The following is a 21,023-nucleotide window of genomic DNA, read 5'->3' on the forward strand; positions in this document are numbered from 1 at the left end:
AGTTCGTTTATAGAAGGAAGCACCTATGTTTGAAAGTGATGTCTAATTGAGGGGCAGACAGAGTTGATATATTTTATAAAGGCCAAAAATATGTTTTATAGAACCAGGTATGGTGTGGTGGTGGGGGTACCTTAGCAGGCCCATGCTGAGGCATCCCCTCTCCCATCCCTGAGGTACCAGGCATTGTTAATTTGGGGACATGAGAAAAGGGGTTGAGAAGGGAGTAGAGTAGAGTCAGAGAAAGAGAAGAGACAGAAGGAGAGAGAGAGAATGAGAAGAGAAGGAGAGGGAGAGGGAGAGGAGGAGGAGGAGAGGAAGAGGAGGAAGAGGGAAGAGGAAGAAGGAAGAAGAAGAGGAGGGAGGGAAGGGGAGGGAGAGGGGGAGGGGAGGAGGGGGAGGGGGAGGGAGGGAGGAGGGAGGGGGAGGAGGAGGGAGGGAGGGAGGAGACAGGTTGCAGGTGAAGACAGAAGGAGCCAGAAGAAAAGCCAGGTTGAACCAGTCCGTTTGGAGAGGACTTTGAGCCAGGGCAGCCGAGTTGAATGAGACAGCCAGAGTTCAGAAAGAGAGAGAAAGAAGGCTGAGCTTATTCAGCAGTAAGCCTCCAGGAAGACAATTACTTTTAGCAAATAAAACCAAAGTTTATAAGCATCTCTAAAATGTTATAAATATGTAATATGTTAACATGTAAGGTGTGAGTGAAGAGAACCAAGTGAATAGTGCTACTTAAAAAATTTAAAAGCACTATTTTTTATATCGTTTAATATATTCCATTCTAAATTTTCTCTACATAGCCTTAATACTGCTTAAATAAAGACACCTAGTGAATGTAACTAAATCTTGTTTCTCCATTGTAAGCTGAGATATCAAACCAGCCATTTTCTGTTGGGTTACGATTATTATTGCAATTATTTCTTTTGAACAGTTTTAGTTAGAATATTTGTTATGAGTAGCCTGAATAGTTCACCTTTGGAACATTGTTTAATAGGACAAAACTGAAGAAAAATGCATATCATGTTCAAATATAAGGTAAATATAGAGGTGGAGCAACTCTTTAATTCCAGGACTTGGGGAAGGCAGAGACAGTTGGATTTCTATGAACTTTAGACCAGTCTGGTCTAGTTAGAGAGTTTCAGGTTATCTGGGACAACAGAGTTAGATGTCTTAACAAAAGATAGATGGAAATAAGAAAGCATTTTGAAAACCTGGGACCAATGAAACAAGATTTTATCGTATTTATTTTGAAATACACAGACGGCTGATAAGTGGTGAAATAATGCTGTTATAATAATAATGAAACACAACGTTTGATAAGATGCACAGAACACCGTGTCCTCTGAATTATACCTTCCTTGTAGGCCTCTAAGACATTAGAATTAGGAGGTGAACTGTGGCAGGGGCAGTTTCCCATCCAGAGAACTGAGCTGGGTACGCAGTAGCAAATATACAGTAGCAGCTGTGTTCCAGTAAACGAAGCTTTCATCTTTACAACGTGTGACAAGGACTGTGACTTTGTTGTGGTCTTGCACCTGAGGCCAAATAATATACTGACAGCAAAATAATGAGACCAGTTTCAGAAAGATAATCAGGGCTCTATTGGTTCATAGTGTTATGTAATTTATTTTACCAGTCAACCTGGCTGCTTTTAAATCTTTTGATTAGTACCAGCAATGGCAATGCATTCCCATGTTCACTCTATAAGATTGGCCAATCATATATTTGAAGTGTAGATTTTACACCACTTATTTTCCTGTGTACAGAAAGCATCACTTCTTCACAGCATACCACAAAGAATCACGTTACCCTCTCGGATATCATGAGGCTGGTACAATATGTCATCTTCAATAGAACTAATAATTAAAACCCATTCAAAAGATTCTGAATCCGCATCTCTGAAAAGCAAAGCGATGCTTTAATTCCACACCACATCTATAGTAAAAAGGAAAGAAGGTAGCAAAAGGAAATGCGGTTGACGGCTGTGTTTCAATCAGGTTGCTTCCCAACCTGTTGCATGAGAGGCCAGGCAGGCAGGTGTCAGACCATGGATTGATTAGGATTTGGGAGTTCTTCATATTCCTCAGCATAGCGTTGGTAGTGATCAGTGAGGAGAGGCTGGTTGGCTTCATTCTTGGTGCTTCTAGAGCGGATCAGACAAGAAGCACTCCCAAAAATGGCAGCTACAAGTAACAGCCCAGCTATTACAGCAATGGTAATGATTTCAGATACAGTAAACTCCTGACCTATTTGAAAAATAAGATGAGAATCAAAGAAATATTAAAATAATTATCACCAAAAATAGACAGTGTACACTTAGGCACTGTTCAAGGCACTGTAGGAGAGATCCTCGTGTTTAGTTTTCGTTGACCATATTATCTGAGACTAGTACCTGCCGTCTCAAAATTACTCCTCAATTCCTTCTGTGACTGAGCTACATTAAGATCAATGTTATTGCCATTCTAAAGTTAAAGACATAATAGTTCAAAGACTTGAGACCTTGCCCAGGGTTAATGGGCTGTTGGAAGAATTGCTAGTTCTAGGGTCTAGCCTTTTCAAGTCCCACATTCTTGATCTTTCTCTAGGTTCTGTTTGTTGAGGAAAATTTACAGTTGAAAGTCTTGAGTTGTAAAATCCCAGAAAAGAATCTTTGAATATTTCAGCTATCTTTCCTTTTACAGGTGTCTAAGTTTAAAACTGATGGTCTCCTTTACTTGAAACATAACCTTTACAGTATTAGAACTAATTTCTGATGTTTGAGGTTTTTTATTTGCAGAATGAGAAATAAAATACTCATCTGAAAAGACTATGAAGATCAAGTAAGATAAAGTGCTGTACAATTATTTCAGTCCTGGGTCAAAGTGAGTACTAATTAAGTGATAACTTTTCAGTTTTTATTCCCAAGTTTTTATTCATGGGAGAGCTTCATATCCAATAGAACACACTAAACTCAGAACTGTGTGGACATTACTTTCAAGATGACACATTTGCTTCTGGAGAACACCACAGTAAAAATATACTGACAAGGGGCGGGGCTTAAAAAACATACTGACAAAACTGACCTGGCCATTGAACTTCATAAGCATATCCCAGGTTGTCTGGAGCAGTAACAAACATTTCTGTGTTGGTAACTGGAGGCCAGAATGGTACCATGTTATATTGCCTGTTATGTCCAATAGGGGCATTTTCCAGTGGGAAGGTAGAAATATCTAAAACATTGCAAAGGCAGCTTGTTAGCAGACAGAAGGTTGATATCAGAGTAGTTACTATGTTCTGAAGGCGGCTAATGTGCAAGAAACACATAGAACGTGTTTTCACAGTTTACATCAAGTACAGGCACAAGTCAAGTGTTTCTGCAGAACAGGGAGAATGTGGCACCAGCACTCCAGCACTTGTCTCGATAGAATGTGAGTTATACTTCTGTATACGATTCTCAGGTCCTCAGTTTCAAAACCACGCAACTTAATTTAAATAGATTCACGAAACATATTTTTCAGTGAATGATGAACCAGAACTGCCCTTTCTCTATTATGGTCTGTAACTCAAACTTGACAGACGGCTGTCCTTGACCCCAATTAATTGTATCTGTTTAATACGTCTATTTCTTTCAGTTTACTTTGAGAGAAATCAGTCTTAAATTTATTCTCGTGTTTTACTGTTAACAAAAGGTTCCTAAAATTTGAATCTGATCTCTAGAACACTGTTCGTTGCTGTCTCCTTTCCTTCTTCTATCTAAATCAGCCATTTAAAAAGAAGGCATTTATCTTTTAGTGGGTTTTGTGATTAAGAATAAAAATAAGGATAGGTTCTTTTCCTGTTAATCTGTATTTGTATGAGTGCTATTAAACACCAAACAGAATACCCCCAAATCAGAGCTCGATCTGTGCCTAGGAGGGGCACTAACTGCTTCTTTGAGGACACCTGGCATTCAAGAGGCCAGTAAAGGTGAAGGGTGTCCTCCTGCAGGAGACTTGGTATCTGTGGAGTCATCAAAGGATGGTTCAGCATTTACTTTGAGAAAAATTCAGGTACCAAAATGGCGATGGCTTTCATAGTTCTCTGACTTTAGCTTTACCATGTACTACAAGAGATAAAATATTTATTTAAATATATTGAGAGACTGCCAGTGCTATGTATTGGTCTATTGAGCAAAGAAGCCATCTTCCAGTCTTCAAAGCCCCACATCCTGTTGTAGTATTAGTAACCTATGAAAGTTCTATGTTGAAGTTTACAATTCAATTCCAATTTTAAACTTGCATTTCACTTGTCTACTTGTTTACTCTCAATTCAGTTTGCTTCTGCGATGAAATAAAGTTCACTAGAATGAGCAGAGGAGTAATAGCAAAAACAGCATTCACAGTTGGGTCACATGTAACTTCCTTCTATAAGATCCTATAAAGATCCCCATTTCTCCAAGGCTGTAATGCAGTGAGCATGTCCTCCCATTTTTCTGCAGAGTCCACTTCCTTCCATTTCCTCTTTCCAAGGCTCATCTGCTCCAGCCATATCAAGCTCCTTCAAATTCCTTTGTTTGAGGATGATCTTCCATTAGCCAATCTCATTTCTGATTTTATTTACCCACTATAACTTTCCACTTTCTACTGGCTTACTTATTTATAGTTGTCTATCTAGTATCTACCAATAGGTAGGAAAATTCAAGTAGGACAGTACTTCTGAGTTCTGGATCTATATTTGGTGCTTAGAATGTTGTCCAGGAAACATTAGGTGCTCAATTAATATTCAGAAAAGGATTTGTGATTGCTCCAATCCCTTTCTAGTTCAAGAATAAGTCATCATTTTGGAAATGTACAAATTTGCTGCTTCTGAAAAGAATGCATGGGGTTCTGGAACACTATGTTTAAAAGAATACATAATTCTAAAGTAATGGAAGAATGATATTGAATTGTATGTTACTCATATTTATAATAGTAGTGACAAGAGGCAGAAACAGGTAGATCTTTGTGAAATTGAGGCCATCCGGTCTTACATAGGTAGTTCCAGGCCATGGCTATATAATGAAACTGTGACTCAAAACAATAAACAATCAATCAAACCCACAAAAATTCATGAGTAGGAGTGAACAGAGAGCATTCGGATGTGTTGTGCTACACTGTTTTATGTCAACAATAGGATGCTGCGACATCCCATTGTAAGATAGCCGCCTGTTATACTGTTTTCAATGTTGTTATTCTGACTTCTGACTTTCATAGTACTAAAATTCTTATTGAGGAAGAGCCCGAAATGTTTAAAACCTTTGATAGATTTTGGAAAAACAACCCCATCCTTTCTGTTCCTGGGCTCTTTCCAGGACTTTCAAAAAGTTTTCTGCTTTGTGGGACTCTACAGAAATTCTCCCAGTTCTTACTCTTGCTGATCTCATGGCTTCACAGCATCCTTTCCCATTCACTCAGAAATAGATAGAATCCTTGAGAAAGTATCTGATTGGTCACTTTTGGTTTTCATGCAAAGTTTCAGCACTGATTTTCTTCTATCGTTTAAGATCATACTCTATCAGAAAAAAGTTACAGCCTCAGAACTGTTTATTTAAGGCCCTTCTCTACCCACTGCCTGCCTAGCTGAGAATTCTTAAACTGCACAGAGCTCCATCAATGGCTCATCAATGTCCTTGAAATTAGATGTGGAGAATTTTTAACAAATTTATAGGAATGCGCAATTATTGTTTTTCAACCAGAATATGAAAGGTAGAATTTAACAGTTTCTAGAAATCTCTAACAAGCAATAGTTTCCATTTACTCTGAAAAGCCTAATATTCACAGCATTGGGAATGGCTACATAGATATTCTGTACATTTTTGGCTACTTTCCCAAAGCCTATATGTAACAAAAACTGATTTTGCTAATTCCTTAATCTATTATTTCCATCTTATATAGTGCTATAATAAGAACAATCTACCTAATCATACCCAAAGAGACAAATAATATTGGAACAGCCCAACCTTTTTCTTACAATTTTTAAGTTGAACAGTGGAGGGTCTGCTAAAAAGAAAGTGCGCAAAGAAAATCTATAAATCAAGGATTGAGGTTATGGTTGCAAAATTAGGGAAGTTGAAAATCTTAGATTACTATACCCAGATGGAATAATAAAAATATTATTTACTTATTTTACCTCAAAGAAACCATGGTGGCTTGAATAAGAATGGCCCCCTATAGGCTTATATATGTGCATGTTTAGCAACCAGGGAGTAGAGCTGATTGAGAAAGTAGGATTGGAGGGTTAGGAGGCATGGTCATGGTGGAGTAGGTGTGACCTTAATGGAGGAGGTTTCTGACTGGGGTGGGCTTTGAGGTTTCCAAAGCTCACTCCAGATCTAGTATCTTTCTCTCTCTGCATGGTTCCTCTGGATCCAATGTTGTTATATATGTAAATACACATAAAATGTGATGCAGGATACCAATTGCGTATACCAATTTATAAAACACTGAGAGTTAAAGAATTTATGTGTAAACTTCCTGTCTGATTTTCCTTTTTTTGAGCCAGTACCTCTCTTTGTAGCATAGCCTGGCCTTGAACTCTAAATCCTCTCCCTCGAACTTCTGATAACCAGAATTATAGATACTACCATATATGGCAACTTGTTTCTTAAGCAATTTCTGACAGAAGAATATATTTTGACCAACACATAGATTAGTAGTCTGGAACAGGTTGCAACAGAGGTTTCTGTCACACATAAAGAGGCATGAATACCCTCTCTGGAAAGATACAGCCACAGAGAGCCAACCTTCAGCTCTGTGTGTGCATGATAAAGGCATGGAAACTAATATGCAGAACATTTTCAAAGTATGACATTTTATGATGTTTAAACCAGTAGAAGTCGTTTCATGGTTTGGAAAAGCATTGCACTTCTCTTAGCTGAGTAGAAGTGCAGTAAATTAGGTCTCTAAAATAATACTTTAAAGAAAGCATTGGAATGAACTTAACAGAGATTTCCTATGGCACGATAGAGAAATGGTTAACTTTTCAAGTTGAGCAAATTTCCATTACTGTGATGCCGTTAAGTAAGACAGCACAGAACTGCAGATTATGGATATGTTGTGTTTAGTCTTTTGTGGAACTCCAGAAAAGGTCTGCAACATCTTTCCATTTATTCTAAAAGGCAATGAGAAGGTTTGTTGGAAAATATAAAAACTTGGGATATATTGTAGTCATCTTTTTTTTTTTTTTTAATGACAAAAATACCTCTAGTGTCATCTCATTGGCTACTGTACTGAAAGACTTCTGCACTTTTCAAGGTGGTTTTGCATATTTGGCAAGGGATGGATGTGAGAGCTACTGTATCTTTATTTTGGAGCATATTTTGTAGGTGTCAAGGACTAGCTTAAATTGATAACTACACCTTCAGGATAAACTCTTTGCAAAGCATGCAGAAAACGTAGGAAAGCCTCTCACCGGCATTATATCTCCTTAGCCATTCGTCAAAGACTGCATCAGTGAAAGTATGCAGGAGGACAAAAATAGGATCATTGGGAGACAGATGGGTTTGTCCTCCTGTCCCATTCAGGAAGAGGTGGGCCAGGTTGTGAAGGCTTCGAACGGCAGGGTCATATTTCCCCGTGGGATCGCTGTAACCTACATTTGAAAGTAAGGATGAAAATAGTAGACAACATTGACAGTCAACAGCAGTGATTAAAGTAGGACAAAATTTGTCAAAGCTTGCCACGTTCAATATCGTCTTAATGTAACAGTGTTGCCTCTCTGGAGCAATGGCTGATGACAGTTGCTTGCTATACTCAGAACTACATTAGTCCTGAGTTGGTAGCAAGGCATTTCAAATGTAGCTTTTAGGTTAACAAAATGACCTGCAAAGGATAACGGTCAGAATGTAAAAATGCTGAACTTTGACAGGGCACAGACTGTTCTGCATGGAAACAGAGACAGTGGAAATTCTCCAGTTATGGCTGCAACCCCTGGGAACTCCACTGTCAGTGTCCTGGACCCTCTCCTACCTTCTTCCTTTTCAATGACTGCCCGTATGTTTATTTTTAGAGAATTAATTTTGTGTGATGCTAAAGTGTCACCATTTGCCTACTTTTTCTATACTGTTTTAAACATCTGGGAAGGTTACTTTCAAAATATTCAGGGAATTTTCACAGTACCTCTACCTATTTAGGCAGACGAGGATAAATGCCAAGTAGGTCAGAAAGCAGTTAAAGGCTTGTGATTAGGGATCGAGTTAAGTGTGTCTGATTGGGTTGAATGGCCACGAATATACATTCCCTCACGTATTCATTTCAGTACATTTATTCTCTATTTTTTGAGTCAGGAAACGGTATATTACTCTAAGAAATGAGCACTTTAGCTTTACAGATACCAGTTTAGTTATCTGTAGGAAGTAAATATTATAGTAAACATTGAATCAATTTTGTCAGTCAGTTAATCCCATTTAAATGAACATAGGTAGAGTATACAATTTTGATTAAATGGCACAGTATTAATAGTAACAATTGGATTTATGTCTTCATATTTCAGATCATAGGAAAGGAAGGGGGTTGGTGTACCTAATTTCAACAGTAACAAACTTAAAATTAATAAGGCATACTTATATCCTCTTAGAAATTTGAATATCTATCTATCTATCTATCTATCTAATATTTGAATTTTTGGTTATCTTAGGAAAGTCATTGCACCTATATGAATTGTGAATTTTCTTAGCTTCGAGTTACTTTAGTTGTTATGAAATGAGGAAAATCAAGTTAAACCTCAGTAGACATTTATTTAAATTGTTATAGACCTTAAAATTTGTTACAAAGTATTGAACCCTAAATAAAACTTCCCAAGAAACCAGAGCATTCAGACCTTCAGACCGTCAAGTAATTGGTACATACAAGAACTGCTAGTCTTATTTTGTAAAGAAATAATTTTATAATTATGGAAGTCACCTGTCAATGCAGCAACACAACGTTATTACCTATGCTGGCTTGATAACTGCCAGGCACTAAAGTTAAAGAGGCTCTAGATATTTAAACATTTAAACTGATAATTCCCCATGGCTTTTCTCTCCTAGTCAAATGGAGTCTGGTACTTTATGGAGACCCCTTACTTTTGAACCAGATTGTGACTGAATCAAAATCAACAGCCAGTTCATGTGACCCCTCATGATTGGTATGTCTTTCAAAGCCTTTTCAAAGCCATCTGATTTGGGACACTCCAACTTGCTCTCCTAACTAGATTAATTCAAAACACCAATTTTGTTTACTTGCCTTCCACTGTGTTTCGAAAACTGTTTGTAGAATTGGAATAAAAAGGAGGCGTGTCAAACACACGAACCTCCAGGCATCGAGTAACATCCTGTGGCGCAGGAAGACGCTGTACTGCTGGTCTCCCTACATTTCCGGCTGGGTTTCTCCTGATTGGACCACCCTCAGTGCCTGGGGAGGAAAAGCATGTACTCAGTTAAAGAATTTCTACAGGTCTGAGCATTGCTCTCTTAATACAGTGAAGACATTGAAAAATAGATCCTTATGGGAGAAATATGAAAAGACATGTTTACTGTGAAACCTATCTGAATTATGCGATCCTACTTCTGTGAATTGAGACAACCTGATATAGAAAAAACACCGGAAGGAAAAACTAATCATGCTGAAAGACGTTGGTCTGAGTGCTGCTAAGTTACAACAAGCTTTAGGACAAGAATGTAAGTACACGAGAAACCGAATTTTGTTATAAATAATTTTATAAAATGAAATAAAACTGAAAATATATATTTCACATTTATATATAAAACATCACTCGAATGCCATCTGTTATGTCTCAGAGAAATAAGAAAAAAAATCCTCAAATCTCATTGGAATATTGTGCATATTTCATTCAACTGATGGTTTTCCATTTAAAAAAAATCAATTAATGTTATCATTAAACTGTTTAAAGCATGGTATAGAATACGGGAGAAAGGTAAAGAAAGAGAAGAAGGGAGGTAGTTGTAGAGAGACAGACAGACAGACAGACACACACACACACACACAAAGACAGAGAGAAAATAAAGAGTAGATTTACAGGGAACTCTGAACTACTGAATGATTGGGGAAGAATTTACAAAGGTAAAGTCAGGAAGATTTTGCAAACGACTAGTCTTTAATAGGAGAAGTAGCAAAATTCCAGAAGCTTCCTTCTGTTTGTCTCACGAGAACATGAACTCTCTCACTATTCCTGGCACCGTGCCTTGTGTTTTCTTGGTGACAAGGAGTTGCTTCATACTTTATTGTGGCTGTAAAAAGGAATCTCTTTGGGAGAAGAGCTTACAAGGAGCGAGCTAACTGTCAGAAGGATGAGAAGGTAGAGCAGCTCCATATTGTGAAGTCAAGTACCAAGCCTTATGTAAATGGGGCAGGGTGAGAGTGGTTCAGAGCACTTTTCATGAGTATTCCATAGTGATTGACAATCTCAGGAGTGCCCCATAGGGACAAAGCAAGTAATCTATTGGCTTGTGAGGGACAGCACTGCAACTTCAGCTTGTTTTCCTCTTCATTTACAAATGTCTTCTATTGAATTCTTAGCACAGTGCTGCCTGCCTGCTACCTTAACATAACAACCATTAAATATCACAGCAGTAAAACTTAGAACTGTATTAGGATTGCAGTGCCCACACACATTTAGGGGGTATAGACTATCTTCAAAAATCCTCCTGGTACCACTAAATCTCACATCTGACTTTAAGATGGTATTTTGGGGATTACTGTTTGGGGAATTATCATCAATAAGTCCCATGAAGGAAAAATACTGTTCACTTTGGTTGCAAGCAACTGCACCGAAGTTCATGTTCATGGAGTTTCATGGTTGAGGGTTTGGCTAGCAAAAGTTACCAACTGAGTCATTTTAGGTTTTCCCCCAGTGGTTTTGAATATAAGTTTGCCTATGTACAACCTCTGCCAACTCAACTATTAATGTCCTATGACTTATTGGCCTGAAAATTTCCACATCAGAACGATGAGAAGTTAAGAATGTCCAAGAGAAAAGTAGGTTTGAGAAATGCTGTAAAGGGCAACCCGATGCTTTTCAGCTGATGAACTGCAGATGTTTTATGAGGGCTGAAAGAATGAAAGTGTCAGTCACTCTTTCCACCCACTAAATTCAGGGAAACGAGGAAATAGCAATGGAAGTATGGAGTCTCTAAAGAAAGGTTAATGGAGGGACATGATGCACCAGTCTCCTGAAGAAGATGTCAATGAAACTATAGAAATGAATAACATCGTCTCAGTCAGGCGTAGATGAAAGAAATAATTGAACAAGACACAGTAAGAATCTTACTCTATGAGACACATCATGTGATTGGTACAGGCTGTTTTCCTTTATTCTTTACTGTGTTTGAGTTTTGAAAGTAAGTGTGTGTGTGTGTGTGTGTGTGTGTGTGTGTGTGTGTGTGTGTCCACATTAGAGGTGACCATGTGGGTCTTAGGAATTGAATTGAGTTAGTCAGTCTTGGCAACATGAGCTTATACTTGAGGATCGATCTTTCCAGCTCTGTTAACTGTGCTCAATAAATATGATGTTTGATTTTTACATTTTGAATTGTCACAGTGAGTAGTCTCAAAATTAGCTTAACCCAGAATAAGCACTCTTTAACGTCTCATGATGTTGTGAGGCTTGTTAAATTGAATGATAGGAAAAGCTATGGCAAAATGAAATACTTCCACTCTAATGTTTTTCTCTTATGCTACATTTTTATACATTTACTCTTATAAAATTATTAATTCTAAGCTGGGAGGATAGCTGAGTTTGATTCAAGAAACCACAGAAAATAATATGAAATAATTTAGGGAACAGTTGCAATGTCAGCATCAAGCAGGTGGAGACAGGTGTGGTCATGAGCCATTGATGAGTCAGAAACATTGCCCTGCCTCCCTGAAAGTTAGGCGGATCCTGGAGCCTGGTGTTAATCCCAGCCCTCGAGAGACAGTAGTAGTCTGGCAGTTGGATCTCTGTGAGTCGGAAACCAGCCTGGACTACACAGTGAGGCCAGCTGGAGCTGTACAGTGAGACACTGTCTCAAAAATAAAAAGGTAGGCAAAGCCAAACGAATGACAACTGAGGGTGTTCTATGGCTTATATGCACATAGATACATGTATAGCTGCAGACTCATTCATGAACATGAACACACACACACACACACACACACACACACACACACACACACACACACACACACAGAGTTGTGTCTAATCATCAGCATGGTTAGAAAATGTCTAGAATCCCCCAGCCCTAAATCTAGCAGTCTGGTGAGAAAGTTGAACGTGTTAGTATGTGGGGATATGCTGACCTTCAATTTCATTCCTCTGTCACAAGGTGGAACCAATAGCTCAGGTGTTAGACTTCTAAAGGAAACTTTCATGTCTTAGCACATTTTTAAAAATATTAACTCACAGCAAAATGCTTTCCTAATGGGGAAAATGTACTTTGTTCCTTCGATTTATTTATAACTATTCTCTCTTTAAGCTTCTAAAGCAATAAAATACAAGCAGAGTGATGTATCACAAATGCAATAATAAATCACAACTCTAATTTTCATATGGAAAACCAAGTATTTAAAGATATCCAGAAATGCTTAAAGAAGAAAAAGAAACAAGTAGAGAACCCCAACAATTAAGACTGGGTTAGTAGCATAAGGAGGGTAACTATGTTTCATGGAAAAAGATGAAAAGCTCATGAAGAGGCTGGTATAGAGCAGACATATTCCATGGCACAATGGGCAGACATGTGGACACCTTCTTTAGGAGAGTTGAGAATAGTGAGTCTGTAGGCATTGTTGTTGCTACGTCTTCCTATTCAGAAGGGCATCCCTGGGAAAGGGATCCATTTTGAATTTTAGTGCTCAGGCTGAACAAACATAGACTTTTCCCTCTCTGCTTCTCTTCTTGTTCTGCTCCCAGAGACACTCCCAAACAAGTTTTACACATTTCAGATTTTCTTGGGAGACATTTTCACTGAAATTCCAACCCAGGACACATGACTGCTAAGCAGGGCTGGGCATATTAAGAGGATTAATCTACACTAGGCTTTTTGAAAATGAAGTTAGAAATGTACTGAAGGGATTGCTGAAGAAAAGAAATAAAATGCACAAGTACTTTGTGTTTCCCAGGAGCACCCTGTGGATGGCCTGGAGTCTCCTGAGTGCTTAGTGTGCACCTGCTCTGATTCTCTGAAGAGGGATAGCAGATTTCATTCTGAAGAAGGGCCTTACAGGCAGCACAGGTCTTGTAGAATAAAGAATTGTGAATAGTAGATGTCATTTTGCTCTTACTGTTGCAAAGTGTTCCCAGGGTATCGTACTCTTCTAAGGATTCACAGACCACTCTCCATTGTGAAAAGACAGAGTTGGGGCTTATAAGAGTAGAATCGAAGTTGCTTCTGGATCCCATCAAGTCATCAGTGCAGATATCACAGACGTTTTTCCCAGTTGCAAAATTCCAGTAAGGAAGGGAGAAAGAAGGCTCCTGCAGCATCTCCTAGATCACAGAAATCCATTAGTGTTTCCTGCTTCTACTTCCATCTTGTGTCTTGGCTTGCCTGGCCCTGGTGTCCTATTCCTTTAGCTCTCTACATGCTAACGAACCAGTGAGTGGGCCAATAATGTCTGGGATCTCAGAGAGCCAAAGACCTCATTGAACAAAGTTCAGAATTTAGCTCAGGAAGTCAAATGAGCAGTAGAAGCAATGACACTCACTTCATGAAGAAATTTCTCCAAATAATTTGGGGGAAAAACATAGTTCTCATTATTGGCAGATAATTGTGTTTCTACTGGTTATACCACAAGCCTTGATTTTTCTATCTCTTGCACTTTCTTATTTTTGATTGAAACACTGTGAAATCTTAGCAGCGTGTGACCTCAGCTTTGGAATGAGTTGGGGAGTGATACAATTTTGGGTCCTGTTTATAATATGGTCTGAATGATTGTAGTTAGATTCTGGTTTGCTGACAGACTGCATGTTTTGTCTCACGCAGACTCTATTTGCAAAGCACTAAAGGAGTTTTGTTTAGAGACCTACACTGCAATGCCGAATCAGGAAGACAGGCATCTGCCCGAAGCTAGCAGACGAAATGCTCAGCAGAAGAGGAATTAATTCTGTGCCTATTGTTCTTAAGACCGATGACCTAGTTTCCACTTTGAAACCATCTCACATGCTACTGAAAATGCATGAGACCAAGGACACATGCTTATTTTATTGGATTCCTTAAAACACTGCTTCTCTCATTTGCCTTTCTTTTAACCCCTGGGGAATTACTTTCAGAGGGGGGAGTTTTAGTGTGGAACTGCTTTTGCCTTCTGTGTCTTTCAAGCAGCTGGCGATTTCTGCTCTTTAATTGTAGCTCCCTTCTAGCAAGCATCTCCTCATCCTTGGGTGTTTTAGAAAGTCAGGAGCTGTTCAGGGTAGCTTTAGTTATTGATCTCCAAGGTTTTAGATCATGCATACAAAAGCTGTTATTGTGCTTTACAAAAGTTAGTGAAAAATTTCAAGCTCATTATGAATCAAGGACAACCGTGTTTGGCGGCTGGCATTTGGGCTCACTCATATGCTGCCTGCCTTGTGCTGTGGGCAAAAAAATGTAAGTCACTGAGGTGGAAGTTACACATGCAGAACTGCGGCTTTCAGACACTTCCCACCTGCCCTTTCATTTTGTTGAGCCATTGGGAAAACGTCTTGAGGGAATGAAGATCTAGAGTCAGTTACAGATGACAGATTTATCTACTCACAATCTATTAAATGTCTTTCTTGTAATCAGAGCTTTAAAATATGATGCCAAGAGGACTAGATGGGCTGTTCAATCACCCTCACGGTGCACATGCACAAACTCCTGTCAACTCTAACTCTGTGTTGTAGCACATTATTTCTGTCTCTTCTGCCCATTATTTTGTCTTGAAATGTTAGCATAGCAGCATAGCACTCAGTGAATTAACAAATAAGTCTGGAGAGGTAGGTTTCTTTTTTGTCTTTAGGTAATTTCAATGAATTGTAAGAGTTTTACTTTGAGACAGAGTCATGACTGTTGTTTTATATGAGAAAAAGCTCATTATAGAGCTTTATTATAGAGTTAATAATTATTATAGAGTTAATAATTGAGATCCAGTAATAAATAGTTTCAGTTGGGCAGTTTTAGTACATACCTTTAGTACATACCTTTAACAAACCAACTAACTAGCTAGCTAGCTAACGAACTAATATTAAGCTTGGAATTAGATTGAAGGCCTTGTGCTTACTAGGCAAGTGCTCTATCATTGAGCTAAACTCACAACCCTTTAACAATATTTTCCCAAAAAGTAGTTTATTAGTGAAAAGGCAATAAAATGATACACTACCAGATACAATAGTTTGTTTTGAGTACATCTGCTTAGAACCAAACTGAAGCAACCAACCAAACGGAAAACCCTTGATGTCACTATGCTTCAGTTGAGGTCTACTTTATGTTTCCCTTCGAAAATCTAGTTTTCCATTGGAAATTCATGTCTAAAGATATGTCATTTCAAGATTCTTTTGGAAAAATATGGTATATAAAATATGTATGCATATATCCACATACACACAGTGAAATGATTACTACCTTCAAGAATTTGAACACATCAGTTATTTCTTTAGAGTTAGAGCCATTACATTACATTATATCCATTACAGTTATGTGATGATTTTGAGTGGGGTTTTCTGTAAGCCCTAAAATCTGTATGGAGTATAGAAAATACAGTTCTGTGAAAATGAAAGAATTTAGGCTGTAGAACCATCAGCTGTTTTGATGGTTATGCATGGATAAAGGGGTGAGAAATGCAGGTAGACCACTCCCAAGGTGTGGCAACTGCTTAATACCACAGAGGAAGAAGACCCGAAAGTGAGGTTTTTCCTTTTGTTTTGGTTTGTTTTTGGTCTTTTGTTTGATTGTTTGTTTCACAAGTCCTTTTGTTCAGTTATCAAGCTATAAAAATTTCCAAACTTTTAACTCTTGCCTAAATGGGTCTCCATTTCCCCCCCACATCATTAACATTACTTTTATTTCACTGCACAAAAGACAACAGTTAATAAACTATTGAAGAGTCCGTGTAGGAAGGATCTTACCTGAAAGTCTAGAGTACTCTGATCATGTGATTGCTTTGCCATGGCTCGTTTTGTCATTCAGTACAATGTGAATTACATGTAGGGACCTCAGAACCACGAGTCAGCGTACCTGCATGTCTCGCTCCAGCTGCAGCAGATGGTACCTGTGCCATGTGAGGAAAGCTGGTCCTTCGTGAGAGAAATCCACATCACCAAAGCTCTCCTGTCCTGCCCCAAGGAAGGTTTTTTTGACTGAATAATAGTGTGTCCAAACAAAGTAGTTGTAAATGGAAATGTTCTCAAATTGTGGTGTGCTGCCATCTGGTCCCAGCAGGTCTTCTGACCTCCTTGTGGCAATGACAAATTGAGGGTGAGTTGTACGCTTCGCCATATCCAAGGCCCTGACGAAGTGGCTTTTTTCTTCTGTACTTAAGTCAAGAAGATTTCTCCTGACTTTAAGCATGAAAAGATTAAGACAAAATTAGCACAATCGTATTACAACATACTATGCCTCCAGTAGCCATTAATGGCCACATGTAGACCTGTTCAGGGCTTTTGTACATTATTTGGCTGATTATCATGACCAAGATGCTTGGGGCCAGATATACTTGGGAGTTTGCACATTTTGAAATATTTTCTTATACATTATAGTTAAGGCATTGGGTCCAAAGCTAAACGTAAAATCCATTTGTTTCATATACACCTCATTACACACATAGCCTGAAGATGGTTTCAACCTCAGTTTCATTATTTTGTGCTTAAAACAAAGGTTAGCAGTATGGAGATTTCCACTGGGAACACCATGTTGGGCTTCAAAAATTTCAGTCTGGATACTATTGGAATTATGATTTTAAAGATGTCCTATCTGTATTATTAAAAATACTCTTAATTAAATCTGTGTTTAGACTGATCTCTCTTCATTCCCCTCTTTGTCTCAGCAATTTGCTCTTGGATTTCTAAAAGCTTTCTTCAGTATTACATGCAGATTTATCATTCATTGTTAAATAAAGATTGTCATATTTATTTCTGTGCATTATTGGCATTTTTAGAGAAAATTCTACTTCTTTTTTTCTTAGTTTTTTCAATACATGGTTTCCCTGTGTAGCTCCGACTATCAGGGAACTCACTACAGAGACAAAGCTGGCCTCAAACTCAGAAAGCCCCCCTGCCTCTCTCTCCTGAGTGCTGAGATTAAAGATGTGTATCACCCTCACCAGTGGAATTTTCTATTTTATAAACATCATAAGTCTTAGAGAAACAGGCAGACAAACATAGCCTAGTGGTTAAAACAGAGAATTTCTGTCTTTTGGCACACTTTTTTTTTAAGCTTAATTTTCATGTTATATGATATTTGGATAAAAAGAACTGACTTACAAAGACATGAAGAGGATGGGGACACACAAATGCACACGTGCACACACACACAAACATAGACACACCACACACACACACACACACACACACACACACACACACACACACACATCAATCAATTAGGCCAGGGCTTGGATGATAGCAATACTTCAAAAGACAGATAGTCTGGGAAACCCTCAGTTGGCGTCTAACACATGTACTATTGCTGTTACTGTTAATACAGCACACACTGCTCATGCATCTAAAATGCTAGAACCCCATCACTACAGTGAGGAATTGTGAGCTATCAGGGCTGCTTAGAGAGGAGAGACTCTTGTCTTTAGAGCTAGCTAGATCTCAGTGGGAGTGCTTTGTTTGCTAAATGTCCAGATCCCTGAATTTGATCTTTCTGAATCTAATGTACAAGAATTAGTACACACAAAAATCAGTTCCTGACACATAGGGACTGCCTAAGTGTTTTTGAAGGAAATACTGAGAGTGTGTGGAGGGGACAAATGCATGTATGTGAACATCAGAGGAGAGTGTCAGGTGTCCTCTATCATTCTGTACCTCATTTTCTTGAGACAGGGTCTCTCACAGGAGTTCATCACTTTTTGGCTTTAAAGCTCCAGAGATTCACCTTTCTCCCATCCTTAATACAGTTACAAGGGGCCACACCCAGTTTCCTAAGTAGGTGCTGGGTGTCTGAAATGAGGTTCTCTTTTTGAGGTAGCACATGCTTTTACTATCCACAAAGCCATCTTTCCAGACTTATGGAAATACTATTAGTTAAAAGGTGTGGGTTTCAGTCCCAAGCCTCTATACCAGACCCATCTCTTCAACTTTCTAAGCTTTGGTTTGCTCAACTGGGAAACGTGGGCGGAACTCTAGGATTTAAGGTGACTTCCGACTTACTGTGATTCAGGATTCACACAGCCTTGAGTCTAACTCGGTGAAACTGCCTCCGTAGCCTTTCCACTCACCTGTGAGAATTTTCTGGTTGCATGCAGCTCCTCTCCACCCAGGACGACAAGCCCCACAGTTGTGTCCTGAGAAATTACCATTGCACTGACACGTCCTATTGAAGAACTTCAGAGGCCAGCCTTCTCGGTCATCTCTGCCATCATGGGGATAATGGCGGCTGTGGGGTCGGGAGTCTGCGGTCACAGCCACACACCTGCCCCTTCCTGACGATGAGCCACAGGGGTCAGTCCCTGGTCCAGAGGAAGGAAACAGATCTGGACAACACACCCCACTTCTCAGAGCCTCAATATTGGCGCACTCTCGTGGAAACTGAGCCCAGACCGGACAAAGCAGCATCAGGGAAAGGAAGAGAGAGGCTAGGAGGAGGACGTTGTAAGATTTCATTCTTCTAGAGTCAAGAGTGCAGGACACAGGTCTGGTATGCTGCTCTTTGCTGGAGAAGAGGGGTACTGAGATGAAAATACAGCTGAAAAAAAAAAAAAGAAGCAAAACAGAGTTGCAAAAGTTGTTTTGAGTACTCTGTCAACCCACTCCTGAATGGAATCCTTTCATGTGAAATGACATTTCTAAACAAAAGGAAAAACAATTATTCACCTTTAAATATCTGGCAGGCATCAGGTCTAGATCACAGAATCCACTCTCCTGGTATTTGAGTTTTCTTATTCAACATTTCTAGCCATAACAATAGGGCTGGGGAGATGGCTCAGCTATAAAGCCCGTATACTGCTCTGGCAGAGGAACTGAGTTCAGAGTCTTACACCCACATCAGATTGCTCCCAACTTCTTGTAACTGAAGCTCTAGAGAATTCACCTCTGCCCTTCCTGGGCACCTGCTCTCATGCACAGATCCATGTGCAGACACATACTTAACAAAAAAAAAATCAGTCTAGTCTAAAAAGACTTTTCCTAGATGTCATTTAGCAAAAGTATCCACTAGCAGGTGACTACCTTAGTGATATTTAACCACGGATATGAAAGGAGAATGGAGAACAGGTTTATAGTAAGCAAATCTCCTTCATCCTCATAGAGCTTTGGCCACAGTACACCCACCACAGAGCGGCTCACCAGTACCGTCAACTCCTGGAAGGTTTCTCGGCTGATCTCCCTCAGAGCTAGTGTTGGATGTCCGCTTTTCCCCTGATGCCAGCTGTTAATTGCATGTGGTTTTCTGCCAGACAGCAAATCCCAAGCCAGATCACTCACGCTGGCAGGGGCTGGTCCTCTCTTCCAGCTCTCACTAATCCCTTCTCACACCAGTGAATTCTCCTGCCCTTTAACTACTCAGTCAGCACATGACTCCTTCCCCACTGGTTTCCTTGTGATGGTTAAAGTCTTAAGAAAAGGTCAGACACACTGATTCGGAAGATGTATTAGAGGCACTGAAGAACTTTTGTTTTCATTGTAGCGATTTTATTTTTCTTTATCTGTATACCAAGAAGGATGAAACAAGACGGATTGCTTTCTCAGTCTCACAAAGGCCAGGGTAACACTTGTATCCTCCGTTAGCTTTTGGTTGTTCTCTTTTAAAGAGACATTATCTCTGGGAAGTTGAAAACTCATACATATGTAGCCAACATTCAAATTTAAGCCTGAGTTTGGAATACATGATTACTCTTTAAAGCTTGTCAGAATCCATGATCAATGTTGTCTGGCCTTTTGATGCTAAGCTAGAAGTATACAAAAACTATATAAAACAACCAACTGTGTGTTTAACAACCAAAAAGACAATTAGGGATATATCTATAATTAAGGCAGGAAAGAAAAAGAATATGTGTTTCTGCCTTACTTACATATGTATGAGAGTCACATCATCTGTTAGAACTGGGGTTGTATTAAACAGTGCTTTATATTAGATGCCTTAAACCCTGAAGTCATTTTTCTCTTGTTGTCAGGCTTTAGCCAGTTACGTATACAACCTCTTAATGTGTACTCATACTAGGACAGTCCTTTAGATGCTTAAAGGAAAACCAGGACATTTCAGTTGGGGACTTATTCCATACACAGGGGACAAGTTTAGTTTTGCTTCTGTATCTCTAGGCAATTTTAAGCTCATGAATGACCATTTCTGTATAAGTAGGCTTCAGTGACTAGATTTACCCCCCCCCCACCAAACACTGTCTCAAAAGTGTACTTGGGTTGCTGCCTATGAAATACTACAGCAAAATTTTATAGTTTTTATGGCAGTTTGACATATCATTCTAATAATATATAGTAATATATTTACCCATTCTCTAGTTATTGGACTTTTGGGTTGCTTTTTATGTATTTTTTATCTTGTGAAAATACCACTATAAATAGTCTTCAAATGTTTTCTGTTTCATATATATATATATATATATATATATATATATATATACATATATATCCATGACAAATATCTATAGGGGGAATTGTTATCTTGAGGCTTGAGAATGCATATGAAATAATTCTGAATTACTTTCTAAAGTGTTTATATCATTTTGCATTTTTGTCAGCATTATTCAAGGTTAACATTTAGTACTAATAAACTTATTTGCCAGTTCTACATTGAATCATTTGTCCTTCTCCTCAGCTTTATTCCCTGTGGTTCCAATTCTTTGTAGTTTGCTGGTCTGAAAATATTAAACAGAAAATTCTAGATATAAGCAGTTCATAAGGTTTAAACTGCATGACCTCTATGTGGA

At 38.8% G+C, this 21,023-nt stretch overlaps 1 protein-coding gene across 1 annotated transcript; it reads right to left on the bottom strand.

The window, feature by feature from the left end:
- Positions 1-1,206: 1,206 nt before the first annotated feature.
- Positions 1,207-19,588, bottom strand: Tyrp1 (tyrosinase related protein 1). Its single transcript, XM_032889493.1, has 8 exons — positions 19,426-19,588; positions 18,360-18,826; positions 16,154-16,476; positions 13,245-13,449; positions 9,210-9,377; positions 7,399-7,578; positions 3,054-3,200; positions 1,207-2,237 (listed from the first exon to the last, which is right to left on the bottom strand). Exons 2-8 carry the CDS (start codon positions 18,742-18,744, stop codon positions 2,032-2,034), a joined length of 1,614 nt encoding a protein of 537 aa, XP_032745384.1. The 5' UTR covers positions 18,745-18,826; positions 19,426-19,588; the 3' UTR covers positions 1,207-2,031.
- Between the last annotated feature and the right edge of the window lie 1,435 nt (positions 19,589-21,023).

This window comes from Rattus rattus, chromosome 1, assembly GCF_011064425.1.
Source record: "Rattus rattus isolate New Zealand chromosome 1, Rrattus_CSIRO_v1, whole genome shotgun sequence".
NCBI classification, from domain to species: Eukaryota; Metazoa; Chordata; class Mammalia; order Rodentia; family Muridae; genus Rattus; species Rattus rattus.

Bases quoted from the DNA above. Each gene is read 5' to 3' on its own strand.
- Tyrp1 (XM_032889493.1), bottom strand. From the start codon at position 18,744: ATGAAATCTTACAACGTCCTCCTCCTAGCCTCTCTCTTCCTTTCCCTG. The intron at 16,477-18,359 runs GTGAGTGGAAAG...TCATGCTTAAAG, and splicing joins CAACCAGAAAATTCTCACAG to TCAGGAGAAATCTTCTTGAC. The intron at 7,579-9,209 runs GCAAGTAAACAA...TTTCAAATGTAG, and splicing joins TTTTCGAAACACAGTGGAAG to GTTACAGCGATCCCACGGGG.